At 36.1% G+C, this 20,170-nt stretch overlaps 1 protein-coding gene across 14 annotated transcripts in view; it reads left to right on the top strand.

Annotated features, from left to right (window-relative positions):
* Window positions 1-20,170, top strand: part of PMCA (plasma membrane calcium-transporting ATPase 3) — a 100,253-nt gene that overhangs the window by 35,111 nt on the left and 44,972 nt on the right. For 11 of the 14 annotated variants that reach the window (XR_001936633.1, XR_001936634.1, XM_018448638.1 and 8 more), the window contains exons 3-9: window positions 15,204-15,484; window positions 15,797-15,997; window positions 16,226-16,455; window positions 16,603-16,738; window positions 16,876-17,010; window positions 18,723-18,758; window positions 19,729-20,150. Coding sequence is in view for 12 of the 14 variants with exons in the window: in XM_018448638.1 (XP_018304140.1) it covers window positions 15,328-15,484; window positions 15,797-15,997; window positions 16,226-16,455; window positions 16,603-16,738; window positions 16,876-17,010; window positions 18,723-18,758; window positions 19,729-20,150 (1,317 nt within the window). In the remaining 2 variants the exon portion in view is untranslated. Of the gene's footprint in view, window positions 1-13,648; window positions 13,890-14,505; window positions 14,594-14,681; window positions 14,986-15,203; window positions 15,485-15,796; window positions 15,998-16,225; window positions 16,456-16,602; window positions 16,739-16,875; window positions 17,011-18,722; window positions 18,759-19,728; window positions 20,151-20,170 lie in introns of those variants that run through there. The other 3 variants (XM_018448633.1, XM_018448634.1, XM_018448635.1) reach the window with 3 other exon arrangements.

Here is a 20,170-nt window from a genome sequence, read left to right as displayed (position 1 = left end):
AACGGTAGAGATGGAGAGAGAGAGAAATACTGAGAGAGAAATGTATGGTATTTGTGACTACAATTGCAATAATAGCAAATATAATAATTATAGTTTTTATGAGCTGTCAACTCTTTGCGGTTTTCTTTATGTAGAAATCGGTGATAACTTTTTCATTTTAATCGGGATCGATTTGAATATTTCTCGATGGAACTTTCCAGGCGCTATCTGGAAGTCCCAAGAGAGTGCCAAATACCCGAAAAAGATTTCCACGAACTTGAACTATATTGTCATCCGAGAGCCGTAAAGTCGGCGAAACTTTTTCATTTTTATTTTTATCGTTTCGACTTTAAGAATAATTGTCGGAGCTGGTCTGGAACAGCCAAAAAATTAATTATCCGTAAAGGAAGAAAATGTTTTGGGTTTCTTCATACGATATCTATACGTTATTTTACATTGAAAAAAAAATGGTTATAATTGCTATAATTTAACTATAATTTTTTTATAATTTTCGGTATCAACTATATTTTTTTGGTAGAACTATAAATATAATTGTTATTACTAACGTTGTAGCAGTAATATAACTATGAAGATGAAACTCCAAAAGCCATAATTATTTTTCTTTGCAATTATAGTCATAAATGTTAAATACTTTTCTCTCAGTGAACATACAAAAAAATACACACCATACTTAAATATAATTTACCTGTTTCAGGTATTTCCAAATTTCAACTGCAAATCTATCATAAGTTCATCACAAATTTATTCAAAATATATTCTGAATCCTATAATAAGTTTAATATTTCAATCAAGATTATTAAATGAAAACACATTCGATTTGCCTATTATATAAAGTCGCTTCTTCGATAAAAATTTGACAATTTTCAGAATAAATTCTTCGAATATACGATAATAAATTTTTCCAAAATTTGTAATAAGTATATTTTAAGACAATTATATATAAAAACAATATTCTTTGTTAAACCGTTGCTTATAAAAGGAAAAAAGTAAACTGAGTAATCACTTTTCCAGCAGTAGAATATTTTTCTGCGTGTATAGGAATATACGCGAAATGGACGAGATGCTGAAACATTAAAACCGCGTAAAGTGATATTTCGCGGTGAAATACTTCGTAATATCAACAACCGTCCCTGGAGAGTCGCGCACGGTCCCGACTATGTATTATACATTCCTGCGTATGTCGCGGTTAGCGATTATGCGACAGGCGGAAATGTTTCGACGGACGGCATCCGCCAGTTCTACGTGGAACTGTAGAAAGGCAGGGTCGGTCATCAAAGATATATCACGCGTGCGGCAACACGCTGTTTTGCTCCGTCTGAATGCTCGCGTGCGTGTGCGATTCGAGAATGAGGTAACCGTGATTGTGAATGATATAAAGGGTCGACCCTCCCGTCTGACGAGACATGAAAGTATTGTACTCAAGAAAAAAATAAACAATGTAGTAAAAGCCTGTCACGGAATGACGAAGATCTAGGTTCGAATCCTGGCTGATACTTTGAACCATATTTTAATGGGTGATGTTTCCCGCAATAAATTCTTTATAGTGTTTTATACATTAACAATCAATGTAGAAAAATCAGCACAAATTCAACATTGAAAAACATTCACATTTCAACATTGCAGTGTCTCAGTCCTTTCAATGTTCTATGTTATATAAATAGGAACCTTACACGGTCAATGATACTGTCAGTACCAACAAATACTGTCATTATTACTGATTATGTATGGTGATATTGATGGTGATCCGAATTTCTTCATTCTCGAGTCTCCTATTACAACGATATTCTCTACCATAGAATGATGTGATGCTCAAGAATCAAGAAATCCGGATCACCGTCAATAATACTGTCAGTATTTCTTGGTAACAATGTTGTGTGTTTTGGACGATTGTACAATCTGAACGATTGGTACTATGAAGTTTTAACTTGTAGGTACAAATCCTTTAAAATCTTCCTTTATCAATCGCCGTAAAGCGGAGATTCACTTGCATTCTGCACTTCAAACAGAAGGCTTTAGAACTTAAGTGTAGTTTTCGTAACTGTTGTTGAAGGTTTAGATGCTCATCAGCTTCAGTATTATTAAATTGCTTCCCAATTTAATTTGTGATATTACGTACTTCAACTTTAAATTGCACTGTTAAATTCATAACGTCAAATTATATCCAATATTTGAGTTATTTTTAATTATCTCTACGTCATCACTGTTCCTATTCAATATCGTTAATTTAACTAAAGCAATGAAGTTAAACAATTTAATTTGAAAAAAATATATTAAATTTGATTAAATTTAGTTTATTATTCACTTATAAGTGCATCCGTTAATATGGAGATTTTTTGTTTACTTTGAAACCAATCACAGGAATGTACTGACACACATGGAAAATAACAAAATATTATTTTATTTTAACTTAAGGAATTGGGTTACTATTGTTCCTCCGATATCTAACGATGTAGAACTGTTTCAAAACCGACAAATAGGTAATCGAAGCGCAGTTTGCTTGAACAGGAAATTGTAAAATTCACACAAAAGTATTATTAAACCAAGATCCGTTTTGACCTTATTTGCTTACACGAAAAGGACGGTTTCGTTGAAGTGTCTAAAAATTTAGCTAAATACAAATCTTGTTGGACCATCAATTTTGTTGGACCATCAAAATAATTATGTGAGACGTTCAAACTGTTGCGAAAAATGTGATAATTTTTTGCAGCAATGCTTGAGATTTTTACGTAATTATTTTGACGATCCAATAAAATTATTTTTAAATCTGGACCTATCTCAATTTTTAAATACTTTATCAAAAATCGTTCTTTCCGAGTATTTATTGTATTGAAATAAATAAATAAAGAAATAAATAACGAGAGACAGATGTGGAAGAGCCGAGGATGATCGAATTGATTGACTGGCCTGGTGCGTGACGTTTTATTGTGCGTGACATCGAACAAGTGGCTGTCCTGTTACACGCGACACAATTCGGCTACACACTGATATCTGCTGATCGCGTATTACCTTAATCTTCCCATCTTTTTAAACGAAATGAATTAAATGGATTAATGGTTCAAGGGAAATCACGATAACCTCCGTGACTCAATTTGGATGAGCTCCGAGGCAAATTGCTTTAATGAGAAACACGCTCACGAAAGTCCATTGTACGTGGCTCATATAAATATTTTCATTCCCGCCATCTATATTCTGCTGCTTATTACCTCATTGTATACCGCATTTTACTACCTTTTCCGATAGCTGGTGTCGTATTTCATCGTTTTCTCGACTCACAGCCGGCCGCAATTCTCGAGGCAATTTTCGACAACTTGGCGTCTCGCCGAAGACCCCGATTAGCATGTGACGCGATATTGTTAACGAAGAATATCATCTGCGAAGGAGAATATTGCGAAAGCATTCCCGCCGCACGTTATGTGTATAATAAAAATTATGTGTCTCGCGAGGTGAAAAAAAAACAGAAAGAACGGAAAACAACTCGTCCGACACGTTCGTGCGATCGTAGTTAAATAAGCTAGAAAAATCCACGAACCTCTCGCGAAAAACTCGACGTTCTCATACTAGATGACGTCACGTGTATCACATATTAGGAAACTCTTGCACGGATACTCGAAGATCCACTTTTAATGAGTTCACCTACACGCAAACTCGATCTGCGTTCTCGCTCTCGCGTTCTCAGATCCGTTTTATTTCCGAGTTGCGCGACGATGTCGCAAAAAATTGCGGAAAGGCGCGACCTACGAGAGATCAGTGGGGAGAGAAGAAAAAAGCAGGTTTTATCACTATGAGAACTTATGCGGAAATTCCGCGATGACGACTTCGCATTTTTTTGAAGGCTGCACATAATTAGCGGGAACATAATTGAAGTGTCGTGTCCATGCTGTTTTATTCTTCGTTGCTTATTGCGCGACTTTAACGTAGAAAAAAAACGTGTGAATCCGAGATTTTGCGTGCGCACTCGAGATGATCTCCGTTATTGTGGTCCTGACATGGGTGGAAATTATGCCGGAGTGGGTGGTAATTAGAGTAACACGTGATTCCTTAACCCTCCGCGGAGTTCCGTTCTACGTTATGCAAAAGAGACGGAAAAAAAATGTTACGTCGTTGGTTGAACTTTGTGCAGAGAGATGTCCATGTCAGTTGCAAAAAGTAATTATCATACATCATTATCATCATCAATTATCATCATCAATTACATTGTTCAACATTTTTCGACACGAATGCGAATGCAAACATTCGTCATTTTCATTATTTTTTTTTCTTGCTTCTTTAATGTCATTCTTAAAATTGTAACATACCTACTAACTAAATTTTGTCAATACTCAGCAGGCAAAAATATGTCGCAAATGACTAGTCACATTTGTATTGTAAAAAATAAGGTTTTGAATGTTGTTATTGTTTTTAAAACGTGGTAACGTGATAATTATTGACGTAAAAATATTTAAGTGTTACGACAAAAATAACTAAAATGTTTGCTCACTCCAGCTTTTAAAAATACCGCAAAAACGTGAGAATGCAAATTGAATGTCATTGGTTGAACTTTATTTTATAATTACTTTTGTAAATATATAGCTCATTTGCAATAACGACATAATTCAGAAAATTTGATTTGTTAGTTTAGTGCCTGCAAAAAAGAACGAAAAATAAAGGGAAAAAAAGAAAAAATTAAAAGTACATCTTTTGTTTCTCTACAATCAATTGTTACGTCAAAATTGCATTTCAAAATTAAAATTATAAAATTTTAATGATTCGAAACAATCAAATTCATTTTTTGGACCGCTTCATTGTTTGACTTGTGCGTCGTTGTAGCAAACGAGTGATAATTATTAAAAATAAAATAAAATACGTAAGTGCCAAATGTGACATAAAATACTTATTTGCTTCATCTCTTGAAAATATCGCAAAAGAAAATGAGAATGCTGATTATCGTTGGTTGAACTTTATATGCGGATAAATATCGATGTTAGTCGCTAAAGACAATTATTTTATAAATACTTTTGTAAAGAATATTATGATAATTATTGTAAAATATTTAAGTGTTATGACAAATGTAGCAAAATGTACTTATTTACTCCATTTTCTGAAAATATCGTGAAAAAAAGAAATACGGAGATAACGATTTTGCTGAAGTATCTAAAAATTTAGCTAGATACAGATCTGAAAATAATTTTGTTGGACTAAAATGTTGGATCAAAATAATTACGTAGAGATCTGAAATAGCGATGCTGCGAAAAATTCTGGCATAATTTTAGTAATCAATTTGAACGTCCTACATAATTATTTTGATGGTCCAATAAAATTATTTTCAGATTTACCTAAATTTTTAGATACTTCAAAATCGTCTTTTCCATGTAAGAATATTGTCGTTGGTTGAATTTACGCGGAAAGACATCGATGTCAGTCACAAAAAAGATAATTATTTGAAAACTACGATATCGCGATAATTACTAATGTAAATAAAATACTTAAGTGCGGTGATAAATGTGATATAAAATGTGCTATATACTCCGTCTCCTGAAAATATCGCATCAAAAAAATATATTCATGATTTTCCCTCTCTTCAATTTAGATATTAACATATTCAACAGGAGTCTCTTTAGAAGTTAAATAAAAACAGTGATGCAATCAAGGTGTATAGCGAATGGTAGAAGTATGAATGATGCATCGGGATAGATGCCGTCTGTCGTTCATCTCAAAATCACTGCACGCTGAAAGCTGAATTGCATTCTGTCGCAATTTTACTACTTCGCGTATTCGAAAAGACTGTCGCGATTACGAGGAGAGGCCAGCAAACCCGTAAAATTTCAACGAGTAATCGCCATGTGCCAGTCATTCCTTCCCTATCTTGGTCGAGCCTCGTTATCTGTTTATGCTGTTGGACAATTCTTTTTAAAAGGTACATCCACTAAAAGTGATCGTTAAGTGTAGGTAACGTAGCAAGAACATAATAGATCGAAACACCGCCAGAGTACGTTTCAAGGAACGACTACAAGCCGAAAATTATTTCTCGTAAATTATCTAATGGATCGATATGCAAAATTATTCCCCGATTACGTCATCCATTTGTAAAGCGTTGTTAGAGTTTTACATCATCGCGTCTTATAACCCACATTGGCACAAACGGTGCATTCTCTGTTTTTTATTGCACATGAATCGTCAATGTCGCGCATACGCGAGACGGCGGTGGCGGTGAAAGTATTAAACAAATATATGCGTCATTTTCGAGGATAATATTGTTGTTTCGCTTAACGACCGTATAGCGAATGCGAATGAATGTTAGTGACGCGTTCAGCGTCGTTTATATCGATTCGGCTGGCGGGTCGGCCGGATACGACGCTTAAAGGGGGCGTCGTAAATATTTATTTACATGCCTTTTTCTCCCCCACATATTTCCTCCGCAAGCGTGCCTCGCGAGCATTAAGGACGAGCTTGGATTTTGATAAGAAAATGGTCGAGCGTGACGCGCCAGAGAATTCCGAGAACGCGCCGCGTGAAACGAGAAGCGCGTTTGCGTAGGACGCTCTTTTACATTCATGAATCATTCCCTGTTGATTTCTTCTATCTCTCACACAGCGCTAGCCGATGACTAGTTGTGACACGACACTATTTATTCTCCGATCGCGTAAAACGCGCTCCCAGATTCGTTTCTTTCTCGTGTCTAGCAGGTGAGAGTCACATTTTTCCAGGGTTGGTAAAAAAAAAACATGTTTTAAACAATTTAAAACATGTTCAATAAATGTTTTTAATATGTTTTAAACATGTTTTTTTATAATACTGTTTGAAGCATTAAAAACATATTTAAGAAAAAACATGATTTATTCTTAAAAAAAAAAAAAAACATTAATCTTTGCCAATCCTGCATTTTTCGGAGATCAATTGATTGATCGGTGAAACTGCATTCGCGAACTCTTATTTCTGCACTCGTTATTTCTTTGTCAATTTTTTTTATCTCGAAATGAATATTCTTAATAGATTAGAAGAACTATAAAATTTACATTAAAGATATTATCGAAAGTTATATATAGTATTGGGTTTTTGAACAAGAGTTCGTAGCGCTACAAACTTCAAAATTCAAGCAGCTTTATTTTTAATTTCGTTAAAAATTAACGAAATTTAAATTTTAAAATAAAGTTTTAAAATTAAAAATCTCTATGTGTATCATGATGAGAATTCGGCAGAACATTTGAACTAATTCTTTATTATAACAAGACATCCACTTTCGATATTAATCTTCACAAGTTGATTGGAACACAGGTCTAATTTTTATAAGTTATAACTCGAAACATGAATTTTATACTTTGAATTAATCAAGAAATGTTGCGATCATTAGAATCTTGCGTTCAATAAACAACTTATTACAAACATTTGGAATATCGAAAAAATTGGAATAAAAGATGAAATTCTCTGGATGTTATTTGAAACTGGACTAACATCAATATAAAGAATAAGGAAAAACAAATTTAACGAGCGTTCTTGCGTAATATTTAGACATGTTAGGAGATAATTAGTTTAGATTAGTCGTACATTTGTGTGTTAAAAGAATTTTTATACTTAACTCTTATATATTGAAGATAGCCTAATTTAAGGCCGAAACGTCTAATAATTTGTAACCCGATTATATGTGTTGGAATTAAATATAAACTTCACTAAAAACATCTTGCGTTCGTGGTATATGGCCTTTATCATTCCGTTTTTAAAATCTCTACTTTCGAAAAGTAGTGCCTTTTGAGTTTCTATGAGTTTGGTTTTTTTTATATATGAATTATGAGCTGGACAAAATAGGAAATTTTCGTCTTACTTTATAAGCTTGTCACGTGCTAAAAAAAATCTTGCGAAAATTTCCGACTTGCTAATTTCACGTGTCCGCAAAAGTTCATCATGAACATCAAATTTATTCAAAATATATTCTGAAGTATTCCTAATAAAAAAGTTTAATGCTTCAATCAATATTATTAAATTAAAACAAATTCGATTTGCTTATTATATAAAGTTACTTCTTCCATCAATTTCCCAATGTTCTTCAAAAGAAAATAGATTCTTGTTTTCAATAATAACGAGTTTTTCTAAAATTTGTTTTAAGTACATTTTAAGTATATTTTAAGATTATTACCAAGAAAATATTCTTTGTCGAAGATAACCGTTATTTAAAAGGAAGAAAGTAAATTGAGTAATCACTTTTCTTAGCAACGATATTTTTCTGTATGTAAAAGTGATTAAAATAACTCCAGTTGGGTATAATTTGACATTATGAATTTAACAGTGTATACTGAAAAAAATGCATGTAATTTTACATGGAAATTACATGTTCATGATTGGAAAATTACCTAAATATGATTGGAAATTTACAATTTCCAGTAAATTTCCAAGCATATTTATATGATATATATTTAGATAATTTTCCAGTCATATACATGTAATTTCCATGTAAAATTACATGCATTTTTTTCAATGTAGTGTTAATACATTTTTCACATTAATATTCACGAAATGTATATTTCCGAGTTTCGGCGAATTTCCGACGGGGTCTTACAAGATCTGACATTTGACAGGACATTTCTCATCTGACCGACGACGGCGACGACAACGGCGGGTGTAGTTAATAAAAAGGAACGGCGCGGGCGTCGCACCCCCGGACGGAGAATTAACGTTACGTGACGGTGTGGTACGCGGGTGAATAATGAGAGCGGCTCATGCAAAAGCGATTAAACTCGTTTAGCTAAGAGCCGTCTGAGCGGATAATAAAATCGCGCGGGGTCTAATTCGATGAACGTGCGTAAGCGATGACATCATTTCGCGACCTCTCCGTCTCCCTTCGGCCTCGCCTCTCTCGCCGCGCTCTATAGATGCATTTAATGACGATACGCTCCCGCGGTCGCGATCACTCGGCGCTGAAAGAGCGCCAGTAACACGACTGGTCCTCTTCCCCCGGGCCGTCACGTCGTTTCCTCCAGCGCGAAATACCATCATCGCGTAATCCGCGCGTATTTCACACACGAGAGTAAACCGGGTGACCCGGCAACCTTCTCCGCTTTTTACGCTCGCGGATTTCGTATTTATAGCATTGTGGGCAGATACGGAGAAAGGGAGAACGCGAGAGTGTTGTCGGATGATCAAATCGGACACGTAAGAGGCCTTCGAGTCACCACGAGTGGACAACACGTTGAATCGGTTGCACGCGAATGACGGTGAAAATACGGATTACATGTTTTACGTGACAAATCGTAATTTTTTTTACAATTGTGAGCGATCGTTATCTGTTAGTATTATTATAGTGGAAGGCTGTCGCGTCAGAATCGATCCTTGACCGATCCGACTGACTCATTTTCTAATACCTTCGCTTCAACGATTGCAATGTGTCTCTATTAATGTAGATTAGTTTTATATCTCGGTTTAATTTATATTCTTTAGTTTTTTTTTAATTCTAATTCTTTTCTAATTCTTAGAATTTTTTAAATTCTTAAACGCCACGCTAAGCAAAAAATATAACCTTGTTAATGAAAAAGTTATGAATATGGAAGAAACATTGAAAAGAGCCGGGTATACATATATTTATCCATATACCAGATCCAGTTTCTAAATCGCCGCCAAACTTTTTGTTATTAATTACTTTCAAATGCAATATAAAAAAATCTGTAATTTTTTCATAATTTTTTCAATTTGTTAAAAAAATACGTGTAATACATCTTTAAACTGAGATTAAAGTTAATCTACATTGGTAGAAGTGGACATTAGTTCAAGTGGACAACGCTGTTCAAAACGAAACTCGAAGAACTTTTTACGACAGAGGATGGGGAGGAGGAAGGAGGGAGGAGGGAGGGGCCGATGCATTTTGGAAGTATTTCAAGTCGCAAGATTGCGCTATAAAAGTCGCCCCAGCGCGGTTTCGCCGCTCAAATGCGCTCGGCGAAATGCAATTACGCGCGCGCGCCAAATGCTCGTTTTAATGAAAAGCGACGGAAACGCTGTGCGGAACGACACGAACGGGAAATTGCTTCTCCTTACGCAATTTTCGTTGAGATCGATGCAAGAAGCTGTCCCTTAGATCACGTCATCCGGTCGCTCCAGGAGATACAGCGATACACACGAAATTCGATCTCAATAGGAACCGGCATTGTCCTTTACGTCCGATCACTTCCGTCATGTTTCTTTTTTTTTTACGTTCTTTCGTTTTTTCTGCATTGGAAAAAGTCTGCATTAATTGGAATTCTAAATAGATTCGACCATATAGATACAAATCAGAATACTTATACACTCTAAAAAATATAGATGTGAATTTAACATCGCACGCGGTGATTGTTTCTCCGTATTGATGTTGACATAAACACTAACATGATGTGGATTTAACACCATGGGTATGGATTGAACATTACATTGTTATATATCAAAGGAGCTATCTCAAAAAAATTAAATCAATCCCTTGTTAAAATAACATTTTGTCATTCTTAACTTCCATGTGTGTCAAAATGTAAATTAATCCATTTCTGTGGTTGAAGTAAACAACGTCCACATTAATGTGCACTTAGTAAATAATAAACTAAATTTGAATCAAATTTAATATATTTTCTTAAGTTAAATTGTTTAACTGCATCGTTTTAGTTAAATTAATAGAATAGGAACAGTGGCGATCTGTAGAAATAATTATAAAATAATTATAAAAATAGCTCCAATTAGTTATAATTTGACATTATAAATTTAACAGTATGATTTAAAACTCATGTTAAATCCACATTTTGTTGGCGTTTAGATAAATCAACACCAACAAGGTGAGAATTATATTTAACACCGATAGTGTTAAATCCACGCTCAATTTTTTAGAACATAGCGAAATCTATCAAACGCATTCTAGTCGAGATAACACAGTTCAATTACGATAACCAGAATTTTGATTGGTATTATCAAAATACAATTTGCTATCTCTTATTGATACATTTTTTTTCCATAAAAAGCTTTCCACATCATGTTTATGAATTTAACATTTGAACGTAACCCCATTTTGTTCAAATCCGATTTGTCCTTCATCACATCCCTTCACGACTAATCGCCACTTCTATCAATGCAGATTAACTTTAATCTGTTTAACAGCGGTTTCAACTGCTGTTTATCTTTTTCTAATTTTTAAAACAAGAAAAGATAATTAAGTTATAAACCAAGATCAAAGTTATTCTACAGTGATAGAAATAGACATGAAAGTTGCAAAATGTCAAGTTTATATTACCTGTCCTAGAATATAGATGTTATAGATAATAAAAGACTGCTAGCAGTTTCGCAAAACAATAGAAATTTCATCAAATTGACTTCGCGTTAATAGTTGACAAGTCTGCACTAAAAAAAGTCCTGTTGCATTAATTCTGATAGATTCAATCAGAAAGATATAAATTAGACAGTTAAATCTATTAAACATTCTACTCGAAGTAACTAGAAATTCAGTTACGACAACCAAAACTTTGATTTATATAATCAGAATTTATTTTGTTTGTATTTTCGTTGCTACAGTCAGAGTATTTTTCTTAATATCTGATTTATATGATCTAATTTGTTTTTTTTTTGTACTTTTTGTTGATACAATCAGAACATTTTTCTAAATATCTAATTTATATGATTGAATTTATTTTATTTGTACTTCTTGTTGGTACAATTAGAACATTTTTCTCAGTATAAATAAATAATAATTGTTTAATGAGTAATAATTGCCTGATTAAAAAATTACAAAATTTATAATATACAATGATTGTATTCTCTGTGCTTTCATTGTGCATAAGGCTTAACATTTCTTCACTACCTTCGATCGTTTGACGTCACAGTTGAGACGTCGCGATTTCGCATGGAGTCGGCATCATAAAAGAAACCAACGCGGCCGCTGCTGATTATTGCCCAGTTCGAAATAGCCGGGGATGAGAGGATTATATGAACCGTCCGCGAATGAGCTGGACCATCTTGAGCGCGGAGAACGCGTCGCCGCGTCGCGTCGCGACGACGACGCCCGGCGTCCCGACGTCTCTCATCGTCTCGCCGTTGATCTTTCGTCGCAGAGGGCTTTTACTGAACGGATTAAATTTCCGTGTGCTCCTTCCGATGTGTACTCGGGTCGTTTCTCTCTCGGGACGAAACTTTTATCTCATAAAGAAGCTTTTTTTCCCACGTCGTTGCTATTTTTATAAATGCAACTTAACTTTAACCTTGGCTTAACGAATATCTTTTCCTAATTCTTCCCAAGTAGAACATAGAAGTCATAATAATATCATGAGGATATCATCATGACTTCATTCGTCACTTATAAGTTAATTTTTAATGTCATGATGTTCTGTGATATCATTATAACTTAATTATGACTCTGTGTTCTACCTAGATTAGAAAAAGACAAAAAGTAAATTAAATCAAGATTAAAATTAATTGGTAAAAAATGGACATCGATCGCGCGGTTTCTTCGTCCCACTCTTTTCTTTTTCCTTGAGTTACGTATCACTTACTTAGATAAAATACAAAATCACAAAAAGATTAAGATAACATCAAGTAAAAGTCATTTTAGGAAAAATCACATTGACGTCATATACACTTTTTTTGAAGATAATTTTGTGATAAACTCTTGGCATGACAATAATCTTCAAGTAATTTTTTAAATTAGTTATTTATTTTATAAAAAATTATGATTTTGATAATTTTGTGATGAATTTTTGACATGACAGTAATTTCAAAGTGATTTTTTTAATTAAAAAAAGTCAGTCATTGCAGAAAAAATTATGACGTTATTCGATACACTTTTTCATAATGATTTTGTGATGTGACAATGATTTTGAAGTAATTTTTTTAGTTAAAAAAATAATGATTTTGTGAATTTTTTATATAATGATTTTTGAGTGTTTTTTTTTAAATTATTTAAAAATCATCATGTCAGAAATTAATTAAAAACTTAATCATTTAAAAATCATGTCGTTATAACATCATTATTAAAGGTGTGTCAAGCAGAGCAACAAGTCACGATAACATCAAAATGACATTAAAATGAATCAGAAATGATTGAAAAATGACTTTTAATTATCATTTTGAAGTTATTTGATATCATCATTTGATATCATTTTGATATCATGACTTGTTCTGCTTGGGTGTAACGAATATTATGATTTTTTTCTAAAATAAGTTCTACTTGACGTTATCTTTATGATTTTATATTTTTTAATTAAAAATCATTAAAAAATGACTGTCATGTTAAGAATTGCACGGAAAATCGTTGTCAAAAGTGTATCGAATAACATCGTTATGATTTTTTCTAAAATGACTTCTACTTCATGTCATCTTGATCTTATTATAATTATTCTACTCGTGGCTCTTCCGTTTTAAACGCCGGAAGTGGCGTTGGCGACAGATGCGACCGGAAATAAAAGGCTCGAAGTATCACGAGCGTAGTAAAGCGCGCGATCGTACATAACGAATCCGCGATTCGAGGTAAAATAACAATCCTAGACAAAAAGGTAGGAAGGAGGGAAGAAAAAGAGATAGAGAAGAGAGAATGAGAGAGAAAAGGCGAGGAAAAAGAGAGAGGAGTTGCGTTCGGAATCTACTAGAGGGCAACACGAATCGATTATTACTAGATTATTGCTTTGCCTCTCTCTGATGGCTAATTTCACTTAACACTCGCCTTCGCTGTGATCCTGTGATCGGGAGCTATCTTCATACATTACTGGATGCACCGCCCGCCACCGCTCGCCTGGCCTTTCTGTCTGCGCGGCGATAAAGCTTCTCCTTCCAATACGTCACTCACGGGAAATCATGAAATTGTGATTGAGGGAGGGGGGACAGCCTTAAAAGGGCCGCGGTCGCCCCGGCTGTTTGTTCGTCGATTTCCTTCAAACACATCGCCTTCCGAATACGTGCCACGAAAGGGGAACCATCAGGAGGTAAACGCGCCCTTCTTCTCTTTCTCTCACTCTCTTTCTTTCACGTTCATTCCCTCATCGTCCGACACGCATCGTTATTTTTAGAGCACCGTGTTTGTATTCCTATCGAGCGGGAGTGAGTGACAGTCCGTCCTGTTAGCGGTATTTTCTGTTCCATCAACGGCCACGTTCGCGGCGTTCGTTTTTCACCCCGTGAGATTCTCACCTGCGGACTTCACTCCGCACTCGAGCGATCCGCGCCAACCTTCACGTCGCTTGCCAGCCGCTTCCGCCTCGCGCAGCCCCGCTCGCTCTCCGCTGCCGAGGCGCGCATAACCTCAATCTCGGATCGCGCGAGACGCTCCAGCTCAAGGGGGAGCGGGTTAACACCTGGTCCAGATTCAAATTCCCACTCGAGTGCCACTCGGATATCACTTTAGCCTTGTTGATTCACCGAACGTCGAACGAGAATAAAGCGATATCTGGGAAACGTTCTCGGGATGGGAATCTGAAGGCGCCCCTGACGGAGAGGACGGGGCGAGTGCACTCGGCTCTTTAACTCGGGGGAGAGAGGGTTAACCGACCTCCGGGATTAGCGCGCGCGCGCGAGCACCTCGTGATCTCGCTCCGATCTCGCCGCCGATTCTCTCCGTGACACGGTGCGCGGCGCGCGTTCGCTCCGGCGCCGGGTTAAAGGAGTTTGACATTTAGCGCGAAGCGCCGTGGTAGGGTCGACGTGATGTGTGTGTGTATGTGTGTGTATGCGCGTCGTATATGCGTCTATGTGTATATGAGTGGTGTATATGTATGCAGGCACCAGCACGGCGAAGCGATGTTGCTCCTTTCGACGTCGCTGCACACCCCCGGAATCAATAATCGCGTTGCATAAGCGACGAGAACGTCCGTCGCGAGCGTAGCCGCGTGCCCTCGTCCTCGTCGCCGTCATCGTCATCCTCATCGTCGGATAATTCGTTGAGTTTTCTGGCACGCGGCCGCCCGATATCGATTGCGTCCGCGTTTCCCGATTCCCGCAGCATCGCCGGATCAAGGAGAGCTGACCCGTCGTCGTGCAACGCACGACCGTCGTGCAACGATGTGTGCTACACGCCTCGCGATGGTAGATTTCGATTATTTAATCCTTTCCCCGAGACGCGTCGACGTGGCCCATAGACTGTAATTTCCAGTCAGTGGGCACACTGCGATAATTTAAGTTACAAATGGAATCAAACTTAACATGTGTATATGAATGTAACATGGAACATGTGTTTATATCCATTTAACACTCATTGCACCTTGTAAACTTGGTAATTGAAGAAGGTCTCTCTTATGTTTCAGCCGTTGGTCCTCCATTCACTTGGAGGCCAGTGGAGCAGAGACGCCAGAGAATAATACGAGCTGTGGTAGCCTTGCGGAAGCGTAACAGTAGTTGGCTTCGGCCAACGGAGGCGACAGGGATATCATGGCGACGATAGACGGCCGGCCGGCCCAATATGGTGTCACGCTTAAGCAACTCCGCGAGCTCATGGAGCTCCGGGGTCGCGAAGGTGTCAACAAAATCAATGGCTACGGTGGTGTGCAGGAGATTTGTAAAAAACTGTATACTTCACCTAATGAAGGTAGGTTTGTCAGCTGTATCTTGCTAGGACAAAGCATTTATGTCGACAAGGGATAAGTTTTACACACCTTTCTTCTAATCTCTGCTTAGAAAGCTTAAGCCGATATTCATAGTCAGTTGTTATTTTAAGATCATCTAAGTAATGTCTTAAGATGCTAATAAGGCTCTATAATTGACTTGAACATTAATCTTAAGACTGTACTTAAAAAGGCTTAAATGTAAGAACTGGACTACCAGTCTAAGAATCATATGACAAACAAAAATTCTGACATAGAAAAACATGATGAAAAATATATTATGATAATTTGTGTAGGTCTTAGTGGATCAGCAGCGGACATACAACATAGGCGAGATACATTTGGTTCCAATATGATACCTCCAAAGCCACCAAAAACATTTTTACAGTTAGTATGGGAAGCATTGCAAGATGTCACGTTAATCATCTTAGAAGTAGCAGCATTGGTTTCATTAGGTCTTAGCTTTTATCAACCTGCTGATGATGAGGAAAAAAAAGGTAAGTATTTATGATGTGATGTCATATATTTATCTATGAGTAGTTTCCACTTATTGTTAGATAGTATAGTAAAGAATTTATATTAAAATCTTATATATATATTATATATGTGTATATATATATATATATGATGTGTATATGTAACTGCAGAGAGTGCCAGCTTTAGGCTTAGAAAGACTAGAGAAAGAGAAAGAGATTTTTACAATAATTTGTTTCGTTTATCTCCAGCTGCAACTGGTGAGGAGGACGAAGCGAAATACGGTTGGATTGAAGGACTCGCTATATTGATTTCTGTAATTGTGGTGGTCTTAGTGACGGCGTTTAATGACTATTCCAAGGAGAGGCAATTTAGAGGTCTTCAAAGTCGGATAGAGGGAGAACACAAGTTCTCGGTTATACGGCAAGGAGAAGTGAAACAAATCTCCGTATCTGACATTGTTGTGGGTGACATTTGTCAGGTATATATGCAGCATCATTGATCACATTCTTTATAGTCTTTAAATATATAATAACCTGTTAATTTTGGATTAAGTTTGTACGGCATCTCTATATATTAATGTAGAGGAAAGCCAAATTTACATTAAATTAGCTGTTTGACAATACAGATAAAATATGGAGACCTGTTGCCTGCAGACGGTATTCTTATACAAAGCAACGATCTCAAAGTGGATGAATCCAGTCTGACTGGAGAGTCAGATCATGTAAAGAAAGGGGAAGCGTTCGATCCTATGGTACTTTCAGGTGAGAGAGAACCTTGATGGAATTATCCTCGTTGCTATATTATTTCTATTCATTATTTGTATAAAAAAATGTTCAACATTTTTGGAGAATTGTCATAGGACGGAAAATTATTTTGTGTATATTGTATTGTTGAAAAGGTACGCACGTGATGGAGGGTTCCGGAAAAATGTTAGTTACTGCAGTAGGTGTTAACTCCCAAGCGGGTATTATCTTTACCTTACTGGGTGCTGCTGTTGATCAACAGGAGCAAGAAATCAAGAAAATGAAGAAAGGTACGTGTAATCGTTACTTCCGATCGACTAATCACTTTGAATGACTATATATTTATACAGATGTTACTAAATTCTTGGAGTAATGTAATCTTTTATATTTACACTTATATAGTACGTGTTTTTTTAAATTCTATTAGATTTTGTTAGATTAATTTGAAAATCGATATATTCCTATATTCTTTCCACTCTGATGATTTAGTACACCTGTCTCTCTACTAGCAACTTCTGAATCATTCAGTGAACTATTGAAAAAAATTGAAAAGCCAATAAATGAATATGTTACGACGTATAAGCAGCGAATTTACGAGGATTTGCCTCTAATAGAAGTTGTTGGTATTTTATTATATCCCCGCATGATATTTACGAAATGTTTCAAAATGAGTGTAGACGAATCGCAGTGGACGCATGGTTTTGACGTGAATTGGTGTGACAATTTTTTATTACAGATTTTACAAATAGTCATTTTTTTATTCCCTGTTTTTACCCTCGACATCGCATTTGCAACACCTACAGATGGATTTCTGTACTTTTATTAACTCATTAACTGATTGGCCATAGAGAACCTGTGTTTTGATTTGTTAACGTTTCAAAAACGAACATTTTCTAGTTTTAAAAAGTGTAAAATATTCTCATAAAATGCAATGACGCAGCAGTATTATTACATGACAATTCTTTTATTAACAAAAAATTCTTTCCCCATTCAATTATACACATTCAATATATATTAGGCACTGTAGGCAAACATCGAAACTAATATTTGCAAATTACAATTACTTCTGTCAACTTATCTTTATATAGTAAAGTGTCATATGTAATTTATGAGAAAAAAAGGAGCTCTTATCGGTAGAATATTTTCAAGGTGCCATTATTTGATTATGTCTCATATATTTTCTTGAGTCATTTGTGTTATTCCTCTCTACATAGCTAAAATGTTTCTGCTGTATAATGTTTCTGCTGTATAATGTTTTCTTATCTTTGTCTGATATGTGTATATGAGGTTCACATTTGATAATTGCAAAATTGGTTAAATTGTTATTCTATAATCTCAAATCATTTTTATAGAAACTGTCTTACAAGTCACGTACTTTTCAAATCAGCGACTAAAACTTTTAAATTTTACATTTTAATAATATAATATTAAAAATGTCAAGATTTGACTTTTACTTAAAAAAAGGGGGGGGGGTAAATTGTTTTCAGACACTAAACTTATCAGAATCTTTGATATATTGGATATAACTTGCTATTTTTAATCCAATTTTTCTAGATTTGTATTTAAGAAAAGTACGCCATTTTTGAGACGTTTTATGGAAATAGAATATCAAAGGCATAATTTCTTTCTTTGACGATCCATGCTCCTCTGTATGTATTTCGTTGTTGCACAACCTGGAAGGTGAATTTGTATTTTCCTGGCGCGTGCGTGCGTGTATGTATTACCAGGAATGCATTCTTATGCACTTTTACAATTATATTAGTGAAAATTTGTCGATTTATCATAAAACAGTAGCCGTTTTTTATTCTTTATGTTAGACCTTCTGGGCTGTACCTACCTCATTTGTTAGTATTAAGTACCCTCTTACGAAAATTAACGAGAAATGGAAGAAAAAGAATTATAATTAAAAGACCTGAATTCTGTTAATGACGCGGCTTATTGGCATATACATTTTCAGATAGATTGCTAATCAATTTCGTTTTGCATGTATTTTTTTATCTAGAGGCTAAAAAGCAGCGGAAGAAGAAGTCATTACCAGGTGAATAATTCTAAATAATATCTATATATTTATATACATATTCTTATTGTTTTTATCTCGATATATAATTATGTGTACATTATACACATATACGTTACTATTAATACCAAGAAATTGATCGAATTCTCAAGGCAGCATTCAATTTTCTTTTATCTCTCACTTCATCTTCATTTTTTTATATCACTCGGCGGGTATATTTTCTTTTTTCTATGTTATTTCGATTAATTGTACCTACGACCTTACACTATGTGTACTAATGTTGCGTATAAAGGAATATTTTATCGCATTGGCAATATTCGATTAAAGTCGGTTTCCCCTCTTTTCATTGAGCACGGTTTAAGTGTACTCGGACCTGGCATATATTGCGCGCTTTAAAGCAATAATATTAACTTAAAATAATGAAAATCGTGATGAGAGTGGACACTACACGTTTTATTTAAAGGACACGACCTCGTATTATATCGATATATTGCTCGCTACTAAACGCTATATCCAGGACCGAGTGTAAGAGAAGAAACGAAATTACACTGTCCACGCTTCCGTATTCCCTATTGATTTTTGCGTGTTCTATTGGCAGTGGTTTATATGCATTTGACACGTTAGCGGCTATCTCGTTCTTGCATTAGCTTCTCGTTTTCTGCATTTTAGTAATGATATAAACACCCGTGGTTTTAAATCTGTGTTTTTAACATGTAACTGCTGTGCCACTTAATCTTAATCATCTTTCATTAAACTTTTATCCATTAACTCGAATAGCATCCACTATTTTTATTAGAATGCTTTTAACAACTTGGTATATACTCATGCTAAGTTTAACGATCGAGGTTCAATCGGCGTTGCGATCGATTAGCAACCAAGCATGATCAGAGTTTTTGCTGAGGTGCGACTAGAAATTGATCACTCGAGTCGATTGAGCCTCGATTGGCATATAGTGATGGAACATGGTCTAATCTTGGCACTGTAAATCAAGGAGAGGAGTCGGTAGAGATTACCGGGAACAGTCACGTGACGGGAAGTGGCGGCGGAGGCGGTGGAGGTGGCGGCGGTGGCGGTGGCGGTGGTGTCAAGCACGAGGGCGGCGAAAATCATCACGCGGCCGCACCCGCGAGCGCCGGGGAGAGCGGGAAGAAAGAAAAGAGTGTTCTGCAAGCCAAGCTAACTAAACTCGCCATACAGATCGGTTACGCCGGCTCGACCATCGCGGTGCTCACTGTCGTCATTCTAGTCATACAGTTCTGCGTGACGACCTTCGTCATAGAGGGCAAGCCGTGGCGAAACACGTACGCCGGTGATCTGGTGCGGCATTTGATCATCGGTGTCACGGTGCTCGTAGTCGCCGTACCCGAGGGTCTTCCTCTAGCCGTCACCTTGTCGCTCGCTTATTCCGTCAAGGTGAGATCACACGAATTTCC

Source organism: Mycetomoellerius zeteki, unplaced genomic scaffold (assembly GCF_001594055.1).
Source record: "Mycetomoellerius zeteki isolate Tzet28-1 unplaced genomic scaffold, Tzet1.0 scaffold223, whole genome shotgun sequence".
Taxonomy (NCBI): Eukaryota; Metazoa; Arthropoda; class Insecta; order Hymenoptera; family Formicidae; genus Mycetomoellerius; species Mycetomoellerius zeteki.
Note: the sequence above shows the minus strand (reverse complement) of the source record. Positions and strands in the feature narration are given on the sequence as shown.